Source organism: Geotrypetes seraphini, chromosome 9 (genome assembly GCF_902459505.1).
Source record: "Geotrypetes seraphini chromosome 9, aGeoSer1.1, whole genome shotgun sequence".
Classification (NCBI taxonomy): Eukaryota; Metazoa; Chordata; class Amphibia; order Gymnophiona; family Dermophiidae; genus Geotrypetes; species Geotrypetes seraphini.
The window spans coordinates 165006758-165031154 of NC_047092.1; the positions used below are offsets into that span (position 1 = coordinate 165006758).

General features: G+C 44.1%; 1 protein-coding gene across 1 annotated transcript in view; it reads right to left on the reverse strand.

Moving 5' to 3' along the window:
• PPM1L (protein phosphatase, Mg2+/Mn2+ dependent 1L) overlaps nucleotides 1-24397 on the reverse strand; it is a 224409-nt gene that overhangs the window by 49214 nt on the left and 150798 nt on the right. Inside the window, exon 2 of the mRNA XM_033958278.1 lies at nucleotides 16819-16993. Within this exon, the coding sequence (XP_033814169.1) occupies nucleotides 16819-16993 (175 nt within the window). The remainder of the gene's footprint in view (nucleotides 1-16818; nucleotides 16994-24397) is intronic.

Genomic DNA, 24397 nt, shown 5'->3' on the forward strand with positions numbered 1-24397 from the left:
GCACCCCCACCCTGAAGGACCACTCGCACTCGCACCCGCACCCCGAAGGACCGCTCGCACCCCCACAGCCTCCCCACCCCCCTCCATCATGGAGAAGCTGCCTACTGTTGTCCTGCTGCTTCCTCTGCCGGCGGTCCCGCCCCTTCTCTGAGCCCTGCGTCTTCGCTGCTTCCTCTTCCGATGGTCCCGCCCTTTCTCTGACGTCAGAGAAAGGGCGGGACCACCGGAAAAGGAAGCAGCGCTGCGCAGGGCTCAGAGAAGGGGCAGGACCGCCGGCAGAGGAAGCAGCAGGACAACGGTAAGCAGCTTCTCCATGATGGGGGGGTGGGGAGGCAGTGGGGGTGCGAGCGATCCTTCGGGGTGGGGGTGCGAGTGGTCCTGCGGGGTGAATCAGGCGTCGGGGGGGAGGGAACTATGTAAAAAATAAGTTGTACAACGCGCTCACGCGTATAACGCACATGGTTATGCACGGTTTGTAAAATCGTGTATAACGCGCACGTTATATGCGTGAAAATACGGTACAAGTTCTTTAAACCGACAAAGGTGCTCAGAACCAAAAACGATGGTAAGAAAATCACAAATTGGGGACCCTGTAAGCGTTTTCAGTAGTCTATGAAGATGGTGCAATGATAGACATTTCTTGTTTAAAAACACTTACCCAGTAGTGTGATTGGGCATGTCCTAATATTGCTATTAGTTTGTGGCCATTATAAAAAAAAGTGTGCCCACACACTTATCGCCACCCATTTTGTAGGTGGAAAGGGCCCACCTGCCATTCCTGTGCTATCCAGGTAGGGGCTGATTCTGTAAGTGGTGCCTGCTATTTGCCAATAACGGCCAAGCACCGCTTTCAGAATCAGTACAACTCTTAACAGCTTTCAAGAAATCCCTAAAAATACATTTCTCTAGAGTCTATATCAGGGGTGCCCACACCTTTTTGGCTTGCGAGCTACTTTTAAAATGACCAAGTCAAAATGATCTACCAATAATAAAATTTTAAAAAACACAAAGCACAGTGTACGCAGAGAAAATGTTAATTATCATTTATATTCGGGGGTTATTTTCAAAGAGGTCAAGGCAGATGACTTTAAAATATGCAATGTCACTTCAGTAACAACTATATAAAAACAGACAAATATACCTTCTCCCCTTTTACTAAACGGCGATAGTGGGAGCTGCGCTGAATGCCACTCACAGCTCCCAATGCTCATAGGCTCCTTGCGCTAAAAACCACTATCGTGGTTTAGTAAAAGGGGGCCATAGTGCAAAATATAGACAGCAGATATAAATTCTCAAAACGGACACATTTTGATCACTAAATTGAAAATAAAATCATTTTCCTAACTTTTTGTTTCGTGATTTCATGAGTCTCTGATTGCACTTCCTTTTTCTGTAAAGCCAATATTTCTTTCTTTCTGCCCCCTCCCCTTTTCTTTCTGTCTCTCTTTCTTTTTCCCCCTGCCCCCTCTTTATTTTTGTCTTTCTCTCTCCCCCTGCCTGCCTATCTTTCTTTCTCTCTCCCCCTGCTCCCCCAAGCTATCATGCCAATTTCTCCACTTCCCCAATTCTTTCTCTCTCCCTGCCCCCCCAAGTCACCACGCCAATTTCTCCTTGCTTCCCCGAGCCAGGCCAGGCGCATACAAGCACCAGGCTCACAAGCCTTCCTTCCCCTCCAGCGATTGGCTGGCCCAGAATTTCCTCTCTGACATCAGAATTGATGTCGGAGGTGAAGGATTGTGGGTCCGGTGCTTGTACGAGCCTGGCCTGGCTCGGGGAGGCAGGAAGAAATCAACTCGCGTTGCTTTTGTGATCTACTGGTCGACTGACCATTTGCGCACCCTGGTCTATATGGTGCCATTGCGCATGCGTGGGGATCGCACACTAGCGATCCGGGCAGGCAGATGGGGGCGTTCCTCCGATCACCCCCCTCTGCATATTTTTGTTTTAAGAATTCATCAGACCTGGGTCACAAGGAGCAGCATGGGTTTGAACCTACCACCTCAGGGTGCCGAGACTCCCTTAATTGTAGGCGCGAGCCATATCTAAGGCTGTTGCACGTGCTCATGCCTAACTGTCGGCAGTTAGATGCATAACCCCTAGTATTTTATAACATGTGTGCTTAATTCCTTGGCAAGTTGCTGACCCACCCAAGCCCCTCCCACATCCATACCCCCTGGAAGCTGCGTGTCATAGAATTTGCATGTGAAACTTGTAGAGCAGTGATGAAGGGCAGCTGGGCGTGTAATTGCTAATTGCTGCCAAATAACATCACTTAACGCCACTTAAAACCAATAACTGGCTGTTAACGTCAATCAACAGCCAAGTATTAAATAAGTTGCATGCATAACTGACCTTATTCTGCATATCGCACGCTCATATCTGCATGCTCATATGTAAATTTTGGCACGCGAGTTTATGGAATTAGGGGGATTGATCCCCAGTTATAATGATCCCACTGCAAAGCACATCCTTAAACTTTCCGAAATAAATGGCATGTTCAAATGACAGAGACCACTGCATAAAGAGACGAGGAAGCACTCGGAACAACTGGAGCCAGATGATTTATTTTGCAGAGGAAAGCGAGATAACAAATCATCCTCTTCACACATGCGACGAAGGAGATGATGAACCAGATGAGGGAGAGAGTCAGCATTTTCTTCTGTTAGACTAAGACCCACAGGCAAAGGAAAACGATCCAGAGGATAAGGCAGAAAAGGCAGACAATTCATTACCCAAAAACTGAAACTACGTCCGCAGGAAAAGTTCTTGGTTTTAGTTAGTTCTCTAATCTGTTCAACTGCATGAGAAAAACAATTGGTGAACATTCCTGAAAAGTGCTCCGAGGGCTCCTTTTACAAAGGTGCGTTAGGGCCTTAACGCACGCTAAAATGCCACGCGCGCTAGCTGCTACCGCCTCCTCTTGAGCAGGCAGTAGTTTTTCAAGTAGCGCGCACTAACCCGGTGCGTGCCCTAAAAATGCTAGCGCACCTTTGTAAAAGGAGCCCTTAATTACCCAGGCCCTGCTAAATGTGGCATTGCGCAGCTTTTCTTAGTGCTTGGATTTTCAGAACTGCAGATCAGCAAGTCATTTCTTTTTTATTTATAGAATTCAAAATAATAATTTCAAACAAGTGGTGTGTGGTGCAGTGGCTAGAACTTGGAACCCCGAGGTTGTGGGTTCAAATCCTGCACTGCTCATTGTGATCCTGGGCAAGTCACTTAATCCCCATTGCCCCAGGTACATTAGATAGAGTGGGAGCCCACCAGGACAGGTGGAGGGGGCATAATCAAAAAAACCCTCTAAGTCCCTTTTTAGCCTAAGGCCTTAAACGTTGAAAGCAGAAGCAGGGAAAATGTCCATAATAAAAAAAAAACATCCTTTTTTTGATAATGGCCTGCCTCTACATTCGGCTTTTTAAATGCCCAGACCACAACTACATCTACACTTATCCCCCCACGATGTCTACACTTATATTCCACAATGAACCAAAAAAACGCCTAAGCCCCAAACGTCCAACACAAGGGCTTTTAGGCGAGGGAGGAGCCAGTCCTTCGCCTATAAGTTGGATTCTGTAACCAGTGTCTGTCAAAAACAACACTGGTTACAGAATCCCCCCCACCTTAAAACGATTCGGGCAGGAGGGAGCCCAAGCCCTCCTGGCCCGCGGCATCCCAAACCCCCGACTATATTCAGGGCAAGAGGGAGGCCAAGCCCTCTTGCCCCGCAGCATCCGCGGCACCCCCCCCGATTACAATCAGGCCAGGAGGGAGCCCCAAGCCTTCCTAGCCTCTTGCCCCCACCCCCCTACACGATCGAGCAGAAGGGAGCCCAACCCCTTCTGCCCAGGCGGACCTCCTATTCCCCACCTCCCACTACAATACGAGCAGGAGGGATCCCAGGCCCTCCTGCCCTCGACACCACACCAACGACTGCCCCCCAAACCCCCGATCGTTTGTAACAAAAAGCCTCCAAGGAGGTCAGTTGTATTGTTCAAGGGGTAAAAGGAATGCTCAGAAAGGATAGAAACATAGAAATAGAAGGCAGATAAGGGCCACGGCCCATCTAGTCTGCCCACCCCAATGAGCCTCCCCTACCTTTCTCTGTGAATAGATCCCATTTGGCATTAAAATCAGGCACGCTGCTGGCCTCAATAACTGAAGTGGAAGACTATTCCAGCAATCAACCACCCTTTCAGTGAAAAAGAATTTCCTGGTGTCCCCGTGCAGTTTCCTGCCCCCGATTTTCCACGGATGCCCCCTTGTTGCCGCGGGACCCTTGAAAAAGAAGATATCTTCTTCCACCTCGATGCGGCCCGTGAGATACTTGAATGTCTCGATCATGTCACCCCTCTCTCTGCGTTCCTCGAGTGAGTACAGCTGCAACTTATTCATACGGGAGATCCTTGAGTCCCGAGACCATCCATGTGGCCATTCTCTGGACCGACTCCAGTCTCAGCACATCCTTACGGTAATGCGGCCTCTAGAATTGCACACAGTATTCCAGGTGGGGCCTCATCATGGATCTATACAATGGCATAATGACTTCAAGCTTAAGGCTGACGAAACTCCTGTGTATGCAACCTATGATTTGCCTTGCCTTGGATGAAGCTTGCTCCACTTGATTGGCAGTCTTCATCCTTTGGTCTTGACTGAGGAATATATTGGGATCATACCCACATCGGAAACCTTTTTTTTTTGATGGTGATGATTTGGATGAACAACAAATCATTGTAAATCTTGAGGATGTATTAGAGTAAATTACAAACTAAAAGGTAACTAATCACCGGATGGTATTTACCCAGAGTTTTGAAAGAACACAAACATGAAAACTGTTCAACTTTCACTAGTAATCTGTATGCTGTCATTTACCCACTGTACCCAATGACTGGAGGGTGGCCAATTAAACATCGGTTTTTAAAAAGGTCTCTGGAGTGATCCAGGGAACTATACACTGGAGAATTTGAAGTTGAGGTCAAGGTTGAAGTCAGGATCCTACTAAATGGCAGAAGCTATTCTATAAAACAAAATTACTGACCACACTTAATGGGAGTGACTCAGCATGGATTTAGCAAGGGGGAAGTTTTGCCTTACCAATTTAGTCGATTTTTTTGAAACGTGTAAACAAACATGTGGGTAAAGTGAGCTAGTTGATCTGGTGTTGATTTTCAAAGTCCTTCATGAGAGAGTCATGATGAAATCAGTCAGTCATGGGAAAGGAAGCAATAATAGGGTTGCCAGATTTTTCAATTGGAAAATCCGGACCCCCTAGCTCCGCCCTATTCTGTCCATCTCTGCCCTGTAATGTCCTAATCCTGCCCCTAGTCTCACCCTAGCACCAACCCCTGCTGCCTGCTCTCTCTAAAGTTCACTAGCCCATCCACCGGGTTACTTAAGACGCCTGTGTGATGCTCTACTAGGCTTTCCCATACCAAATGCTGCTGTTCTAGAGACAGGTAAGTACTCTTTCATTCAGATTTTTTTGGGGTGGGAGAAGGTTAGTGAGCAGTGGGGAAGTATGGGGGGCATACTTCAATGTATCCAGTGGTCATATGGGTCAGTTTGGGCACCTTTTTGGCACTTAGATGCTTTTAAAACAAGTCTAACTCTGAATGTCTAAGTTCCGTTCAGGACGTCTTGGAAAAGGTTCGATTATCAACACAATATGTCCAAGTTAAGCATGCCTACAGCACACCCAAAATACGCCCATAAACACACCTCCCCCAAAATGCCCCCTGGAACTCTGGACGCACAGCAGATGAAATGTCTCGCTAGACATCCAGGAAAACGGTTTCAATTATCAGCACTTGGATGTCCCAGTGATTAGGACGTCCAAGTGCCGACTTAGGTGGTGTTTTGGACATTTTCGTTTTTTGATTATGCTACATCTTCGAAGGCCTCAATATCAGCTCTTTGTCAGCAATGGGTTCACAATGTATCTGCCCCAAGAGTCCACGTCCTTCTGCCTGTGTTCATCAGACTGAAACACAACAGAATTTCATTTCAGAATGATTACTAATGTTCAGAATACACAGTTGATTTGACAGGCAGATCATATTCTGTTGATATGCAGAAGAGACTCAATGAAGGTTGCTGTAATTTCACTAACAATTACAAGCATCTGTGCGTTTTCAGTCTTCACTAAGGCATAATTTTTTTGATTGCAAATTTGCTCCATAAAGGCAGGCAGAATTGCATAGATGTCATTGCCCCACTGGAAGGACTCCAAATTACGAAACATCTGCCTTCTGCAATGATTGTAAGGGTCCGCCTTCTGTACTTGTAATCAAATGAAGTTGCAGAAACAGGTAAACCATTTACTTCTGTTGTAAGAAACAATACGTGTCTTAAAACTCTGATCACAGTCATTCGCGCGCGGGACAAAGCCGCGCTGACATTTGAGCCCAGACAATTGGGTGCAAGACTCCAGCGTGCTGCCGGAAATGTTAATTTTAAAGAGCTCTGACGGGGGTGTGTGAGGGGGGGAACCCCCACCCCCCGGCGCGCTTTTGTCCCGTCACCCTTAAACTCTTTCCTTGCATGAACCTTCTTCCTTCTCAGACTTCCTAGCAGAAAACAGAGCAGACTAAAAGATCCTTGGTTTCCCCCTTCCAATTAAAAAAAAAATAATAATGTGACTAAGAGGTTGACCAGAACTGTTGCAACCTCACTCCCAATCCCATTAAATGTAGTGGGGCTGAGATGTCTCTTGGAACCCCTGTCCTGGCCCACCCTCCAGTCAAAATAAGTGTAGGAGACAGAGGAGTCCTCCGGACCCCCTTATCTTCCAAATACAAATAAATGTTGCAGGCTAAGAGATCTCCCAAAACTTTCCCTCCTGTCCAACCATCAAAATAACCATAGCAAAACCAACATATAACCTAGAATCATTCTCCCAGTCTCCTGATTCAAATAAATGTCGTGGGATCAGGAGGTCCTCTATGCAAAGTTCCCAGAGACATTCCTAGCCAAGCCCGAAGGAGAATGCCAGCCACATTTCCACACACAATTTGAGTGTCCAACTAACTTTTAATCAACTAGATTTTGGTTTATTTTCAGCAAAAAATCAAGCTGGCTACAATTAACTGAAAGTTGACTTAACTTTGCAAACTATTGGCATCTTAAGTTAGGCACTCCAGCATTTATTGAATACAATTAAAAAAAAAAAATAGTGACTAGGGATGGTGTAGAAGAAATATTCATAATGCTTTCTGGAGGGGAGTGAGTCCTAAGTGCAAAAGCAACAGCCCTTATAATGCAGCTTGACCCCCTAGCACAGTGTATTGCAAACTGGATGCCGCGGTGAGATTATGGGTGTGCCACGAGAGATTTGTCAGGTATACGAGTGTGTCACTGCTGGCACCGCCACTGACGCCTCTCCGTCTCTCTGCCCCCTGGTGTATCTCTGTAAATGGAAATTTAAGGTTATCAGGTAGAGGGTTTTCCAAAACCGGGCAGTTTGTTCAGGTCTTGGAAAGCCCCTGAGCTCAGTGCCACATCTGGAGGGCCTCTGAGCATGCGCGGATGTTGACGTGATGACATCATGCACATATGTGTGATGTCATCGGTCAATATCCACGCATGCTCGGAGGCCCTGTGCACGTGGCAACGAGTTTAGTGTGTGGGGGCTATAAAAAGTTTGCGAGACTAGCAGTTTGAACTTGGTTTTGGCAGGAGCAGGACAACCGTTGATTCCGTCTGCCCCAGACACCCCCCTATACCACCAGGCACCGATAGAGAGGTCTGGGATTGGATTTACCCAGACATGTCCTCTTTCTCCAGGTTTTGAAAAGCTTCCAGCTCGGGACTGCATCAAGAGGGCATCTGGGTAGGCACGGATGCAATGCGCTGATGTCATTGCATCACACCTGCGCTTGCACAGATGCTCTCCCGAAGAGGCTCCGTACACAAGAACAGGTTGAGGGGTGGGGTTGGGATGCGAGGTTGGGGCAGAATGGAGGTGTGACTTGGGTGGAAAGGGGCAGGGCTGGGTGGAACTGGACAGGCCTGAGGGCAGGACCTTGGGTCCAGATTTTACAGTAGTAACTCTAGCCTGGGAGGGCCTACTAGGATGTGGGGATCTAGTGGAGGGGTCTTTTTGGTGGAGGAGGCATTTTTAAAAGAGGAGCACTGTGAGACAAACTTGGTTATTCCTATTACATAGGATTTTTTGGACCCCAGTTCGTTTGAATAAGGTAGATAGTTCTAAGCCTAATAGATGCTGGCATTATCATCTTGATATAGGGACCTTGGATCATCTGTTGTATTGTTGTCCAATGATATTTAATTTCTGGAAGTCAGTTTGGGGACAAATAAATATTATTCTTGAGTCATCAATCCCGTTAACCTACGAAGCCATAATTTGTGGTACAATATTGCATATTAAGCCTTCTTTAGATAGATATAAAAGCCGGCTCTTCTTGATTATGACCGGAATAGCTATCCAGATGATTACACGTAACTGGAAGAGTTACAACAGACTGAATTACACATTTTGGTGGGCAAATATTTGTTCCACGTATAAATATGAGACAATGAATGCGGAGTGTTTGGGGTCTAGTATGATATTCAATAAGGTTTGGAGTCCATTGACTGCATATGTTGAATTGCAATGAATGTCAGGCATTTTCCCTTTTTACAGATTCCTTACACATCCAGGGGTGGGGGGAGGGGAAGGTATTTGGGATTGCATATGTGAGGAAGGGAGGGAGAAAAGGATTGGTAATGTATTAATTTTGTGTATTTTAAGTGCGTTATGTATAATGCTCATGTTTAATATAGTTACATTGCACTGTCAAAATTTGAAAATCAATAAAGAATTAAACAAAAAGGGAGCACAGTTAATCTGGAACAGTTCCGGCCATTTTAAGTTAATGTCCAGGAGCAACAGATCTTGCAGTAGTGCCCTGATTCTTCCAAGCATAGGGGGTTTGAAAAGTCATCAGGGGGAGGAAATCCGGACGTCTGATAACCCTATCCAAGCAGGATAAATGATGCCAGCTTTGACTTGGTGCCAATTTGAGAGATTAATGCAAACAGCATTAGATTTTCATAATAACGAGGTGATTTGTGTACTTTGCACCTCATTACTGTGCAGTCTGCAGTGACTTTAACTAACATGCGTTATAGTAAAATAACAGCAGAGCAAGAAATCTTTTCAAAAAGAAATGAAAACCCTACTTTTCAAAAAATTTATCCAGATATCTTAACCCAACCCTTCCCTCTCCTCCTAGATAAATTCTCCCCCAAAACCTCCACTTAAATAATCTCTTCCTCCCCAAAACACCAACCAAGTATTCAGATCCCTGAAATGTAACGTAATCTTATTTGTACTCTAACTGTAATCTATTTGTTATATCACACAGTAACGTACAGTCAATTTAATATCCAATTTGCAAGTTCTTCCGGAAATAATCCAGGTACCTCTCCTCCCTTGTAACCAAAAAAAACAAAAACCCCAAAACTGTTGTAACTTCACTGGAAATGTCCAGTTAGCTCTTTTGTAATCCACCTTTAACTGCAAGGTATAGGCGGAATAGAAGTCCCTAATGTAATGTAATGTGATGTAAATGCTCCAACACCCACGTCATTGGCAAAAAAACATTGGTAAGAGCAAAGAAGCAACTTACGCAATAAATGTGGGAGAAGTGAATAAGCCCTGAAGAAACGGCCATCCGCCGTGAAACGTTGGCCTACATACAGCATCACTTACATCAGGGGTGTCCCACCTTTTGGCTTCCCTGGGCTGCATTGGCCGAAAAAAATGTTTCTGGGGCTGCACAAACGCGCAAACGCTGCAGCAAGACAGAGGAGGGAGCTGGCAAGATGGTAAACACCCAGGGGCAACAGAGTAAAACACTGCATCGCCCTTGACCAGGGCTGCACAAAATATTTCACTGGGCCGCAGGTTGGACACCCCTGATTTTACATCGTCACAATTTAAAAGGCAGCTTATGAATCGAGCCCTGCATAAATAGGGTAGTGGCAATTGCACATTCTCCTCGGAAGTTTTTTGCCAATGATGTGGGTGGAGGAGATTTGAGCATTTCTTGCTCTGCCGTGATATTACCCGAGGCTTTTTCTTCCGTTGGGGATGGTGCCCTTACATTGAATAAGTGGAGAGTCTAATTCAGTGGTTCTTAACCTGGGTTCGACCGAACCCCAGGGGTTCGGTGAGTCAGTCTCGAGGGTTCGGCGGAGGTCAAAACACACCTCTGACTCCTATAGCGCTTCGGTCACGTTCAATCATCTATCAGTTATTCAGTGATTTTGATCAAGACTGATCGTGTACTCGGTTTCTTGATCTATCAATCAACAGCAGAAGTCACACTGATTTGCAGTAAATTTCATTATTATGTTATTATTATTCGAAATATAGGAGAACTTTTTTGTTTTCAAAATTGATATTATTTTTTCCCTCACTGTATACTTATGTTTTGAATTTGTAAAAATCATATTTTATTTTTCCAATAAAGAAGGGTTCGGTGAACACGCATATGAAACTGGTGGGGTTCAGTACCTCCAACAAGGTTAAGAACCACTGGTCTAACTTATTATTATTTATTTATCCACTTCCACCTTTTTGAGTTACAGTAAAATAAACCACAATTTTGTCATTTAAAGGATGTAACTACCCATCCTCCCCAAGTCTTGTGTGTTTTAAAATGAACACCTCAGACCTTTCGTACCACCACACGCGTGGCCTGTAACTGTCGCCATAATCTTATTATTTAAAACAGTGGTAAAGAACAGTGCCTTAATTTCACAATAATTTGCATTTCTTGTTTTTTTTTTTAAATTCAAAAAATAGGTGACTTGCCAGCCCGGGTTTCTGACAAGCAAATGCGAAACTCCTAATATCAAGTTTACAAATAAAAACAGAACAGAAATTTAAATAAATTCTAATATAGAGATGAAATGAAGCAGATTCTTCTCTCAGCAGGATGAATAATGGTAAGACCCAGTGAGACCTGGAGGCAGACTTTCTTCTTATTTTCATAGATGAACTGCTGTTATGGTTTTGCTCAAACTCATCCTGGCGTGGACAGCTTTTGATTAACTGCCTTTAACTCTGCCCACTGTTGTTTTGGTTTCCCTAAAGTACAGTCCAACCTAGATATGTCAGTTATCCATCACATCCATCCTGTAATATATCACCCTCCATGATGTCCCAGCTTCTGATGAAACCTGTTGGATCTTTAACCTCCATAAAACTTATGTGGAGTCCACTACTGATACATTTGCTCATTACTCCTGTGAAAGAAGCTTAGTTCGTTTAGCACAGTTTTTCCACAGCACATTATCACTGAAAATATAAAATTGCAAAACCAACCAAAAAATTAAATTTGAGCTATTTATTTAAAGTTCTTTAAGTTATGTATAGGTAATTGGAACAACGGTGAAACTAAAGTGGATAGAATTGCGAATCACTGCGATGGAGTACTGCATCCAATATTGGTCGCCGTACCTTAAGAAGGACATGGCGTTACTCGAGAGGGTTCAGAGGAGAGCGACGCGTCTGATAAAGGGGATGGAAAACCTTTCATACGCTGAGAGATTGGAGAAACTGGGTCTCTTTTCCCTGGAGAAGAGGAGACTTAGAGGGGATATGATAGAGACTTATAAAATCACTAGTGTTTAAGCCCGTTAGATTAACGGGTGCTAGAATATATGTGCAGACTTAAGCAATAAAACAATTTACTGTCTGTCTCCTTGGCTACTGTCTGTCTACCTGTCTCATTGGCTGCTGTATGTCTCTCTGTCTTTTTTTCCTATCTCTCTCCTTTTGTGTTTTTCTGTCTGTCTCCTTGGCTACTGTCTGTCTATCTGTCTCATTGGCTGCTGTATGTCTCTCTGTCTTTTTTTCCTATCTCTCTCCTTTGGTGTTTTTCTGTCTGTCTCCTTGGCTACTGTGTCTATCTGTCTCATTGGCTGCTGTATGTCTCTCTTGTCTTTTTTTCCTATCTCTCTCCTTTGGTGTTTTTCTGTCTGTCTCCTTGGCTACTGTGTCTACCTGTCTCATTGGCTGCTGTATGTCTCTCTGTCTTTTTTTCCTATCTCTCTCCTTTTGTGTTTTTCTGTCTGTCTCCTTGGCTACTGTCTGTCTATCTGTCTCATTGGCTGCTGTATGTCTCTCTGTCTTTTTTTCCTATCTCTCTCCTTTGGTGTTTTTCTGTCTGTCTCCTTGGCTACTGTGTCTATCTGTCTCATTGGCTGCTGTATGTCTCTCTTGTCTTTTTTTCCTATCTCTCTCCTTTGGTGTTTTTCTGTCTGTCTCCTTGGCTACTGTGTCTATCTGTCTCATTGGCTGCTGTATGTCTCTCTTGTCTTTTTTTCCTATCTCTCTCCTTTTGTTGTTTTTTTTTTTCTGTGTGTCTCTCCTTGTGCATTTTTTTTCCTTTAAATCTGTCTCTCTAGCTCCCTGTCCTTTTGTGTGTTTGACTATCACCTTCTGTCTGCTTGGCCAGCCTCCTGCAAATGAACAGCCTCACTCTCAGCCACATTCCTTCATCTGCCAATTCCTTTATTCTTTTTCCTTCCAGTGACCTTACAGCTTCTTGCTCCTCTTCTTTCAATCTCTGCCACTCAGAGACAACGACACAGAACCTTCTGTTTTGCCTTCCTTTTCAGGAGTATCTGGGTTCTGGGCTTGCCCGCCGCGGCCTGTAGCCGTCGTGGACAGCAGCCGCCGCGGACAGCAGCCGCCGACATCTGCCTCAGGGGGGAGAGAGAGAAATGCGCACTCCTACCTGCGGTGCCCTACAGCACTTGGAAAACGGGAGCACGCAGATGGGAGTGCGCATGCGCGGCTTAGGGTTTTATTATATTAGATGAAGGGCATAGAGAGAGTAGAGAGGGACAGATTCTTCAAACTTTCGAATAATAAAAGAACAGGAGGGCATTCAGAAAAGTTGAAAGGGGAAAGATTCGAAATGAATGCTAGGAAGTTCTTCTTTACCCAACGTGTGGTGGACACCTGGAATGCGCTTCCAGAGAGCGTAATAGGGCAGAGTACGGTACTGGGGTTCAAGAAAGGATTGGACAATTTCCTGCTGGAAAAGGGGATAGAGGGGTATAGATAGAGGATTACTGCACAGGTCCTGGACCTGTTGGGCCGCTGCGTGAGCAGACTGCTGGGCACGATGGACCTCAGGTCTGACCCAGCAGAGGCACTGCGTATGTTCTTATGATGGATGAGCTTATTTTTGAGTGCATATTAACCCAAAACGCAGCTTGATAGTTGACAGGCAAACACGCATTTCATCATCCACCATCTGCAGTTGTTCTCTTTATATTTTTTGATTTAATTTCTGTCAGAGCTGAAAATCCAAGTTTGCAAAGATAAGAAGATCCAAATGGTAACATAAGAATAACCTTACTGGGTCAGACTAATGATCCATTAAGTGCAGTAGCCCATTCTCACGGTGGCCAAAACCCAAGGAGTAGCAACATTCCAGCATCTCAGAGTAAGCAAGATTCTGGAACCCCAAAGAGAAGCAATATTCCATGCAGAATCCTCAAAGAGGATCAACATTCTAGAACCCCAAAGAGTAGCAACATTCCATGCTACCGATCCAGGGCAAGCAGTGGCTTCCCCCATGTCTTTTTCAATAACAGACTATGGACTTTTTCTCCAGGAAATTGTCCAAATTTTTCTTAAAACTAGCTACGCTCTTACTGATTGCTTTGTTGCTCAAGTTAGGATAACTACTGCATAAAAAATAAAAATAAAATTACTTGCCGTTAGTTTTCAAGGACCAATCACATCAAAGAATGATGCTTGTCTGGGTGGTTGCATCCTTATGCATGTGACACTCATAACATTGACAGACTCTTGCATACACAACATACATGTCATCTGTTCTAGTGTATACTTATGAAGGGAATTTTTCAAAATAAAGTAAAATTCTGGAATGTCTCATGGTACACCCAGAATCTCTTCAGGGTACACCACTTTGCTGCAGCAAATACTAATTTAGATACTAATTTAGAAGTAGGAATGGGACAGTGCCTAGGTGCAAAGACAGAATATAGCTTGTACCTGGAGTCTTAAAATGCAATTATATGAGAATAAACTAGCTTGCAAATTCTACATAGTTCACCTACACTGGTGTGCCTAATTGAGGTAGGTGCCTAACTCAATTGATTAATAGGCTTAATCGGCAGCGATAACCAGCACTTATGTAACACCTCACAATTGGCTTCAATTGGACTTAATTGAAAGTTAGGTGTCTAACATGAAAAGCACGAGTTTATAAGAAGGTACCTAGTCCAAACTGCCTACTTGAAAGTGGGAGTGGCTAGAAGGCGGACCTTAGGTGTGTTTTTGAGTTAGGTGCCTCTTTGTGAATTAGGAACCATTAGGCACTTAACTTAGATGCAGGTATTTAGGCATAAAAACTCTGGCATAAATAGAATGCGCCTAAATGTTGGAATGCTTAGCGCTGCCTAAGCGCACTTAGGTAGCACTAAGCATGATTCCATAATGGGCACCTAAATTTCATAGAATTGCACTTAGTGCCACTCTACTCGGTGATGATTTTTTAGGCAACAACATATAGAATCGGGAGGGGGGGGGGTCGCCTGAGCAAACGTGAGAGAGAGGAATTGTCCACTCACTCTGGAAAAAACAGCAAAATTTACCTTTTTTCCTCTGTATTCCATCCAACATGCCTAACTACGCGAAGTGGAAAGGACCCCGGACTTGATCAACGTAGTTTGGGGCACGGAGGAACTACTGGCGTGCCCATACAAGCCGCAAAAACTTCCAGAGACAGACATCTGTCGATGCCAGCTAAGATGGTGGATGAGTCCGCATCTTTCACGATACCTGCCGGAGAGCGGATCCAAGAAATCACGAGGTCGGTGTCAGCAGCACTGGCAGATCACTTAAACAAGCTTCAGTCAGCAGTCGATGAAATGCATGAAAAATTAAACTCTTACTCTCGGCGACTTACAACCATGGAACAAAGAGTATCAGCACAAGAAGACATATGCAACAGTTTGGAGACGCAACTCACGGCACTGCGGAAAAACGAGGAGTTGCAGGACAGGCTTGAGAAGTATGAAAATAGAAGCCGACGTAATAATCTTCGGCTCGTAGGTCTGCTGGAGTCGGTTAAAGACAGCGACTTGTATCGCATTTTCACTAAATGGCTGCCTGAAAAACTAGGCCAGCTGAACAGTGATGTGCGCTTTGAATGCGAGAGGGCCTGCCACATTGGTTCCAAAACATCGAATGACAGGAGATTGCACACAGCCATAGCCCGCTTCATCAATTGGAGAGAAAAGGAGACCTTTCTAAGAGTTTATCTGAAGTCAGGGGCCTTGGAATATGAGAGGTCCAAAGTACTTGCGTTCAATGTGCGAGTGGCGGCTCAAAGAAAGCTCATGACACCATATTGCATCGATCTTCACAATACAGGTGTTCTGTTTACCTTGGTATTCTCTGCTAAATTCCCTGAACTCTAGGTAATGGCAGAATAGAAATCCCTAATGTAATGTAATGTAAATTACGAGTCTGGCATACTGGTAAAACTGTGACACTTAACACGGCGAAGGAAGCATGTGCCTTTGTGGACAAACTACCCGCCTGACCTTACTACTGAGTTTTCACTGGAGGGACCTTGGTCTTATGGCTCTCGTTCACTTCATCCTAAAATTGCTTTGCATTTTGTAGGAAGCTTTATGCAGCGCAGATCCCTGGATTTAGGAATGGCTTCTGAGACACAACTGTGTAGCCTGGGCCCTATGGACCATCCCTGGGCAAGGTGACCAATTGGGACCATGTGAGAGCTGTATTTCCGGCCAAAAATGCCATCAAAGACATATAAGAGACATCAGGGATTCTAGGAACAGTTGCTAGAGAGCGTAAAATGCTGAAGAACTTAGCAGAGTGTGGTGTCCTAATGAGCTGCTTGGAACAGTACGTGTGCTTAGCTTAGGGTTACGAGATTTGGCCTCGCCCTGTTCTGCCCCTAGCTACGCCCCATTCCACTTCCAGCCCCATTTCTGTTCTGCCTCTATCCTTGCCCCCGCCAAGCCTTGTCTTTGTTTTTCGACCTCCGGGCTGCATCTGGAAGGTCTCTGAGCATGTGCGGATGCGTGTGACATCATCCGTGCATTCTCGGAGGCCCTCCAGACGCAGCCGGGAGGTCAGGGCTTTCCAAAACCTGGCCAAACTACTGGGTTTTGGAAAGTCCGTCCGGGCACCCAGGCAGTCTTCTACAAAGAGGACATGTCCTGGTTTCCCTGATTGGGTAGATTGTCCTGGTTTAGCTGATTGGGTAGATTGATTGTAGTATAAGGCCATAAGCATGAAGAATAGAAACATTTTTTTCTGTTGCTGCTGATGAAATTTAAACAGCCTTATTGGTTCTCCTCTTCTGACTGCAGGCTTCTGTCTTCATAAATGCCATTAATGTTGCATTTCAGTTTGTAGAGAGAAAACAAGCAAAGTCCACCACGGTACTTCCACAGAAACAATAGCAAAGCAAAAAACAAAACACAATAGAATACTGTGCACAGACTATGCTCGTTTGTGCACAGTATTCTGTTTTTTCACAATTCCTAAGTTTGTGGTTTTCAGCAATATCGGACCCCGGAAGAAGGTCGTTTCACAACTGAAACACGACCCGTGTCGGGTCTATGCCACAATTTATATACCTTGTTTGAGTAATTGGATTTTTTATTTTCTGCACCTTGTTCAAATAAAGTTTTTTCAAGATCATCATTTCCACAGTTTTTGATTTTTGCGTTTCAGTTTATACCAATTCTAAATTCAGTGATGTAAGGAAAAGCAAAGTGAAACACGTACGGTACCTGCTTCATCGTAGGTCACCGTGAGCTTCTCCAGCATTTCCCGGTCAATTGACAGAATCTGTTGCTCCAGGATGGACTGGTATGACAGCACACTGTTTTCTTTGTCCTTCTCATAATCTTGAAGGTGATGTTTCAGGATCTCTGGAAGGCGGGATTTCACATACTCAGCTGCTGACTGTAGAACACACAAGGAAAAAAACAGGTCCATTTACTCTTGGTTCAGTCTACATACAGTGGTAATATAACCCCTCCCCCCCTTTTACTAAACCACAATAGCGGTTATTGGCGCAGGGAGCCATGCTGAATGCTCCTTGCTGACGCTATCGCAGTTTAGTAAAAAGGGGGGTGGGGCTGAAAGTTACTGATGGTATACAAAGAACACAATGGCCTCCAAGTTGGGATTTTGATAATTAAATTCAACAGCCATGATGAATGTGCTACCAACCCTCCCCCATTATATTTTATGTAATTATTAGTATTTACTGTAACTGTGTATATTAAGTAATCATTTAACTGTTATTTGATTTAGGTTTATGCTGTAATCCATCTTCAGCCTTAAAATAGGATAAAGTGGAATATAATTGCCATAACCCAATTAGATCAGAGAATGTTTAAAATCCATTTACATGGCTATGTAGTGATTTACCTGGTTAAAGGGGCTTTCTGAAAATTTCCCATCTTGAAAGGGCCTGAAGCTTACACAGTTCAAAGAGAAATGCACTTTTCCCTTCAGAACTGGTGAAAGCCACTTCACTCACCCCCATAACGCCAGCAGCAGCAGAAGCAGTGCTTAAACACATTTTAAGGCCCTTTTACTATGCTGCAAGAAAAAGTATCCACAGCGTGCCCTTACGCGGCTTTTCCCATGTGCTAAGGCCTGTGTCAACTCCCACAAAATTCCTGTGGATCTGGAAGGGGATCACCATGGGATTCCCACAGTAATTGTGGGATTCCCGCGGACCCTATTCCCATGCAGCTCTCTCAATTAAAGTAAATGATCTGGAGGGTATTGGGTAACACTACTAGAGGAAGATTCACTGCCTGTAACGCCTACTTCCTCACAGCATGCTGCCACCACTGCCACACAGACGTAGAAGAAAGAGTAGCTTCCTGTTGATTCCTTGACACACCTCCAAGATCTCCACTGCACACCAATATATCTTGATAACCCACTTAAGAACTGCTGGGATAGGACAATGAACTGGAAACCAGCACTGAAATCACAATTTCACCATTGACACTGCTTGTATCTTTATCTTCCATTGCCTCATGTGCCCACTCAGGGGCTTTTTACTAAACTGTGTTAAAATGTTGCCTAAGCTGTGGGTTTCCCATGTGATGAGACCACATTTAGCATGACTGTAAAACAGCTGCATTTTCCATATTTACAATTATGGCCTATGTGCTTGCATGGCCGTTAGTGCGTGAGCTCTTATTGACATCTATTTTCTAGGCATTAAGGGCTTATGCGCTAACCATGCGTTAATTGGTTAGCGCTCAGCAATATCCACACACTGATTAGCATAGTGGTGCTCACCTTCTGCCCCCATACACAACCCCAATGCTCATAAATACATTTTATTTTTTAGCACATGGACAGCTTGTACACATGCAAAAACTACCATGGGATGCCTGAGCACACCCCGTGGTAGTGCTTTTTTAACCTGCGGTATGCATGCATAGTGCTCACACAGCTTAGATGATAAGATCTCTGAGGAACAGATTTATACCTGAATTCTAAAAGTGCAGTAAGCCACCTGGAGCACTACCAAGTTTATTCGACACTTGATATCTATCAAGGAATACCTAAACGGTTTACAATACTAATTTAAGTAAAAAGCACATTGGGGGTTGACGAAATAAAAGTACTTAACTGAAACAGTGGAGAGAGGGTGGGGTGGGGCAGGAGAATAAAAATACATCAAGACGAAAATAAAAGAAAAGGGGGGAGGGAAGAGGTAGAGGAGAGATGAAACAATAATCCAAGTATAATATTAACAACTGGCCTTTAAGCCCGTTACAATAACGGGTGCTAAAATAGATGCGTCTATCTGTCTTTCTTTCTGTCTCTCTCTCTCCTTGGCCGCTTTCTGTCTGTCTGTCTTTCTTTCTATCTCTCTCTTTGGCCGCTGTCTGTTTGTATTTCTTTCTGTCTCTCTCTCTCCTTGGCCGCTGTCTGTCTGTCTGTCTTTCTGTCTGTCTCTCTGGCCCCCTGTCTGTCTGTCATTCTTTCTGTGTCTCTCCCTGGCCCCCTGTCTGTCTTTCTTTCTTTCTCTCTCTTTGGCCGCTGTCTGTCTGTCTTTTTTTTCTTTGTCTCTCTCTCTTTGGCTGCTGTCTGTCTCTCTGGCCCCCTGTCTGTTTGTCATTCTTTCTGTCTGTGTCTCTCCCTGGCCCCTTGTCTGTCTTTCTTTCTGTCTGTCTCTCTCCCTGGCCCCCTGCCTGTCTGTCTCTCTCTGTTGCACCATACCTGCCTGTCTCTCCATGGCCCCCTTCTGTCTCCCCTCCCCCAGAGCAAAGCAAGATTGCTGCCTGCCCCCAGCACAACCCTCCCCCCAAAGCAGCCCGCTTTCCCTCTCCCCCTCCACTTTCCTGTGCAGCAGTAGCAGCCGGACGCCTCGCAGCACCCGCATCCTATTGGCCTCGTCCAGGCCGAACGACACCCTTCTGCCATTGCTCTCGGCGGTGAACCCTCCTGCCGTTGTTCTCGCCGTCGCTGAAACTGCCGCACGCGCTGCAAGCCCGCGCACGCTCCACAAGCTGCTGCATGCGCCGCAAATGGAACACGGCCATGGAGGCACAAATCATGGCGGCAGGGAACATGCTGTTTCAACAGCACATGCACAGGTAAGAGTTTTATTATATTAGATACACTTCCTACAGTGAAAACTGAACAAACTGGGATTATACAGAAACTAGAAGTTAGTAAAATACGACGCAGTGGCTCGACACAGAAATCTCCTTACCAAGTACAGAATAGGTGATCACAAATTGGATGGTCTTACAAGTGGGCTAACCTATTGTTTACACCTGAGGTTGTTAGCTCAGTTGTCTATGTGGCCAATGGGAAATGTCCATTCAATCATGCAAAATTCTGACCAATGGGAAATGACCATTCAATTGTGCAAAAATCTGCCCACTGCTGGCCAATGGGAAATGCCCATACAATTGTGCAAAAATCTGCCCACTGCTATAATTAATTAGGAAGTCACATTTTTGACTGACTATGCTGTCAGATTTACAATAGGGTGAATGTTCCTGGCAGAGATCTTACAGAGTGGCATTTAATGTCATTAAATCAAGTGTAATTAAATTTCAAATACTGAAAATAGTTCATGTTAATGAAGGCACTTCCTGTGATTATAAATAAGGTGCTATATTCCTCTGTATTCAACTGAATTAGTTAAGGAATCTGATTGGTTTATATTTTTATTAGAGACATTAGACTAAGGCCCTCTTTTACTAAGGTGCGTTAAGCATTTGTGCGTGCGCTAAATCAACGCGTGCGCTAACCACTAATGTGTCCACAGGATAACATGCACGTGCTAGCGTTTAGCGTGTAATTAGCGCTTGCTAAAAAAGCATAGCGCATCTTAGTAAAAGAAGGGGTAAGTTATTAATAAAATATCTTGTTTAGTACCACATTAATCTCCCCCAAATATGTCCATGTCACTGTGAACCATTTGTAAGGTTATTTTCCCTCCCCCTTTTATAAAAACGTAGCGCAGTTTTTAATACCAGCCGTGGTGGTAACAGCTCCTACGCTCATAGGAATTCTATGAGTGTCAGAGCTGTTACTGCCGCGGCTGAAGCAAAAAAACGTGCTATGCTTTTGTGAAAGGGGGGGAAATAACCTTACAAATGGTTCATAGTGACATGGACATATTTGGGGGAGATTAATGTACATGTATCATCTGTGATATATGCATGAATAGACTTTTATAAAATGATCCCAAGTGTTCAGCATTTAAACTTTTTTTGCATAGGTTTACTGAGGAGAAAATACACAAGCCCATATTTGGATTACAGGAGGAAGTTGGTCTACTGAAAGGTATCAGAAATTGCAAACAAATGCAGTTTTCTCTGAAAAGATATAACTACGTTGATTCTGGCCCATAGAACGAAAGAGTTTCTATTTTTAAAAAAGGCCTGAAATGGAAAAAATACCAGCTGAAATCCATAGAAAAACAGATCCATTACTTTTTTATTGAAACATTAAAAAATTGTGATATTGTTAAGTGAGGAAGACCTTAAATTCTCTGAAAGGCGAGAGCTTGTATGTAATTGCAGCATCTCCATAACATAAAATGGAATCATCACTGGTAAAATATATACAGTATTCTAAGTGCTGGCAAAGTGTGTGTTAGGGCTTGCTTCTCAGTGTCCTTGATAATGATCTTGACTATTTTCTCCCTATTGCACTAGAAAGTAATTTAATTTCCAGGACAGTTCAATTCTAATTTAATTTTCCCATCAGGTATTACCAAATAGGTCGACGACGCGTGCTGGTTTTGTGATGGGACTATGCCGACAGGTTACACATTAATCACAGAGACGCTGAACTACTAAATGGTTTGGAGGGTTCTTTTTGGGGGTGGCGGAGGAGCCAGTACAGGATAGGTGATGTTTTCCAGTGCACATTTTCAGGATGCTGCGGCATTGTAATTGATGGCTTAAACCCACGCTCGTCTCTGTAACACTGAATAGGTTAAGACTTTCTATCACAATTTGCGTGGGACCTTTAGGTGGAATTGACAATTTCCACTTTCTGGTATTTTGCGCTTCAACTCATTCGACATTTCTATAACCCTTAAGTGGCTTGTTATAGACATTTCAAGAATTGCCAAGACCACTTATTCTCAATGGTGATCTACATGCGTAGACTGGCTGTTTGAAAATTGCTTTCCTTCTCAGATTCTGAGAGGGGAGATATGATAGAGATGTTTAAATATCTACGTAATATAAATGCGCATGAGTCAGGTCTCTTTCATTTGAAAGGAAACTCTGCAATGAGAGGGCATAGGATGAAGAGGTGATAGGCTCAGGAGTAATCTTAAAGAAATACGTTTTTTACAGAAAGGGTAGTCTCCCGGAAGAGGTGGTGGAGACAGAGACTGTGTCTGAATTCAAGAGGGCCTGGGATAGGCATGTGGGATCTCTCAGAGAGAGAAAGAGATAATGGTTACTGCGGATGGGCAGCTTGATGACCTCACAATGCAGGTGCACAGAGCCTTAGCCTATAGGAAGAGGAGATGCAAATGTTAAGAGCCTTAGCCAATAGGGAGAGGAGGAGATAATGGTTACTGTGGATAGGCAGACTAGATGGGCCATTTGGCCTTTATCTGCCATCATGTTTCTATATGTGCTTTTAGCCACGTCTAGAGAAGACATTCCCAGGGGCATGTTTACGTCAGGGAAGTAAGCAATTTAGTTAGACAATTTATGTACTAACCCTTCCTAAAAGCTAAAAGGTGCTTTACAGCAGTAGACACAAAATGCAATGCTACTTATTCAGTATATACTAATAAAACAATTTCAACTTACAGTGAACATAAAAATATCAGTGGTATGCGTTGAGGGCTTTCAAGGGATTCAGTGAATCCCCAGCTCTATAGTTCTGCTTTCTTGATGAAATTTGATTTGTTGAGTAGGCAGCCTGTTCAATCAGTCAAACGGCATCAAATAAAAAGTAACTCCCTTCCCCCCCCCAAAAAAAAAGAAGGGCTCTTGGGCTAGCGATTTTTGAACCCCCTGAAGACCCTGACAGTACTGATCTGAATTTGATTGGCTGAGCAGCATCTACCTGTTGCCTGCTTGGCCAATAAAATTCAAAGCAGTGCCCTCAGGGCCTTTAGGGGGGTAGGGCGAATCCCCTGAAGGCCTTGACTGCACACCACTGGAAAATACAATGCTACATATTCGTAAATATACACATAAAAAAACCTTCAACTTATAGTAGGTAATTCTATAACAAGGCGTCTTGGAAAAGAGAACATAAGAACAGCCATACTGTGTCAGCCTAATGATCCGTCTAGCTCAGTATACTGTTTCCAACTGTGGCCAGTCCAGGTCACGAGTACCTGGCAGAAAGCCAAATAGTAAGAACATAAGAACAGCCTTATTGGGTCAGACCAATGGTCTATATAGGCCAGTATCCCGTCTTCACGGAGGCCAATCCAAGTCACAAGTACCTGGCAAAAACAGAAATAGTAGCAGCATTCCACGCTACCAATCCAGGGCAAGTAATGGCTCCCCCCATGTATGTTTCAATAGCAGACTATGGACTTTTCCTCCAGGAACTTGTCCAACCCTTTTTTTAAAACTAGCTACATTAACCACTCTTACCACAACCTCTGGCAACGCATTCTAGAGCTTAACTATTCTCTGAGTGAAAAAATATTTACTCCTATTTACTTCATTGAGTGTCCCCTAGTCTTTGTAAATCTTGATGCAGTAAAAAAATCGATCCACTTGTACCCGTTCTACACCACTCAGGATTTTGTAGACTTCAATCATATCTCCCCCCTCAGCCGTCTCTTTTCCAAGCTGAAGAGCCCTAACCTTTTTCATCTTTCCTCATAAGAGAGGAGCTCCATGGTCTATTTTACAGTGCCAGACCCTAAAGAGAGACTCCTGAACAGAAAAAAAAAACTTTTTCCCTGGAGCAGTGCCGCTTCCAAAGTTCAATGCAAGCTACATGATCTGATTTACATAATAATGAGATATTGTAGAAGCATTTACATGCTTTGCATCTCATTAGGAAACCTGCAGTACTTTCAAGTGACATGTTATTGGAAAATAATGCACAACTTGGATGTGGTGGCGATATCCGAGACCTGGCTCACAGACTCCCACGGGTGGGACATGGTCATACCGGGTTACAACTTGCTTCGCCGGGACAGGGAGGGCAGAATGGGAGGAGGTGTAGCATTATATACTAAAGATGACATTAAGGTCACGAGAATCTCAGATGTCCAGTATACTGGGGAATCCCTTTGGGTTAATTTGGCCAGAGGGAAGGACAAATGCTTGTATCTTGGCGTAATTTACAGACCCCTAAGACAACAGGATGACCTGGATATGGAAATAATCGGAGATATAGAAAATATCACCTTGCGTGGGGACACAGTATTGCTGGGTGACTTTAACATGCCTGATGTGGATTGGGTTACACTTACCTCTGCTTCCGGCAGCAGCAGGAGGCTATTAAACTCTATGAAGGGAGCAAGACTCAGGCAACTGGTGTTGGAACCAACAAGGGATCAGGCAATACTGGACCTGATACTTACCAATGGAGAAAGTGTCACAGAGGTCTCGGTGGGCGACACATTGGCCTCCAGTGACCACAACATGGTATGGTTCAATCTCAGGAAAGGTTTCACTAAATCTACCACACTGACCAAGGTCCTCAAATTCAAAGACACAAATTTCAAAGAAATGGGAGACTTTGTTCACCAGGCGCTACAACAAAGCCAAGCAGAAACCGATAACGTGGAAGATATGTGGTCGACTTTGAAAGCAACCATACAAGAAGCAACAAACCGCTATGTTAAATCAGTAAGTAAACGGCGAAGGAACAATA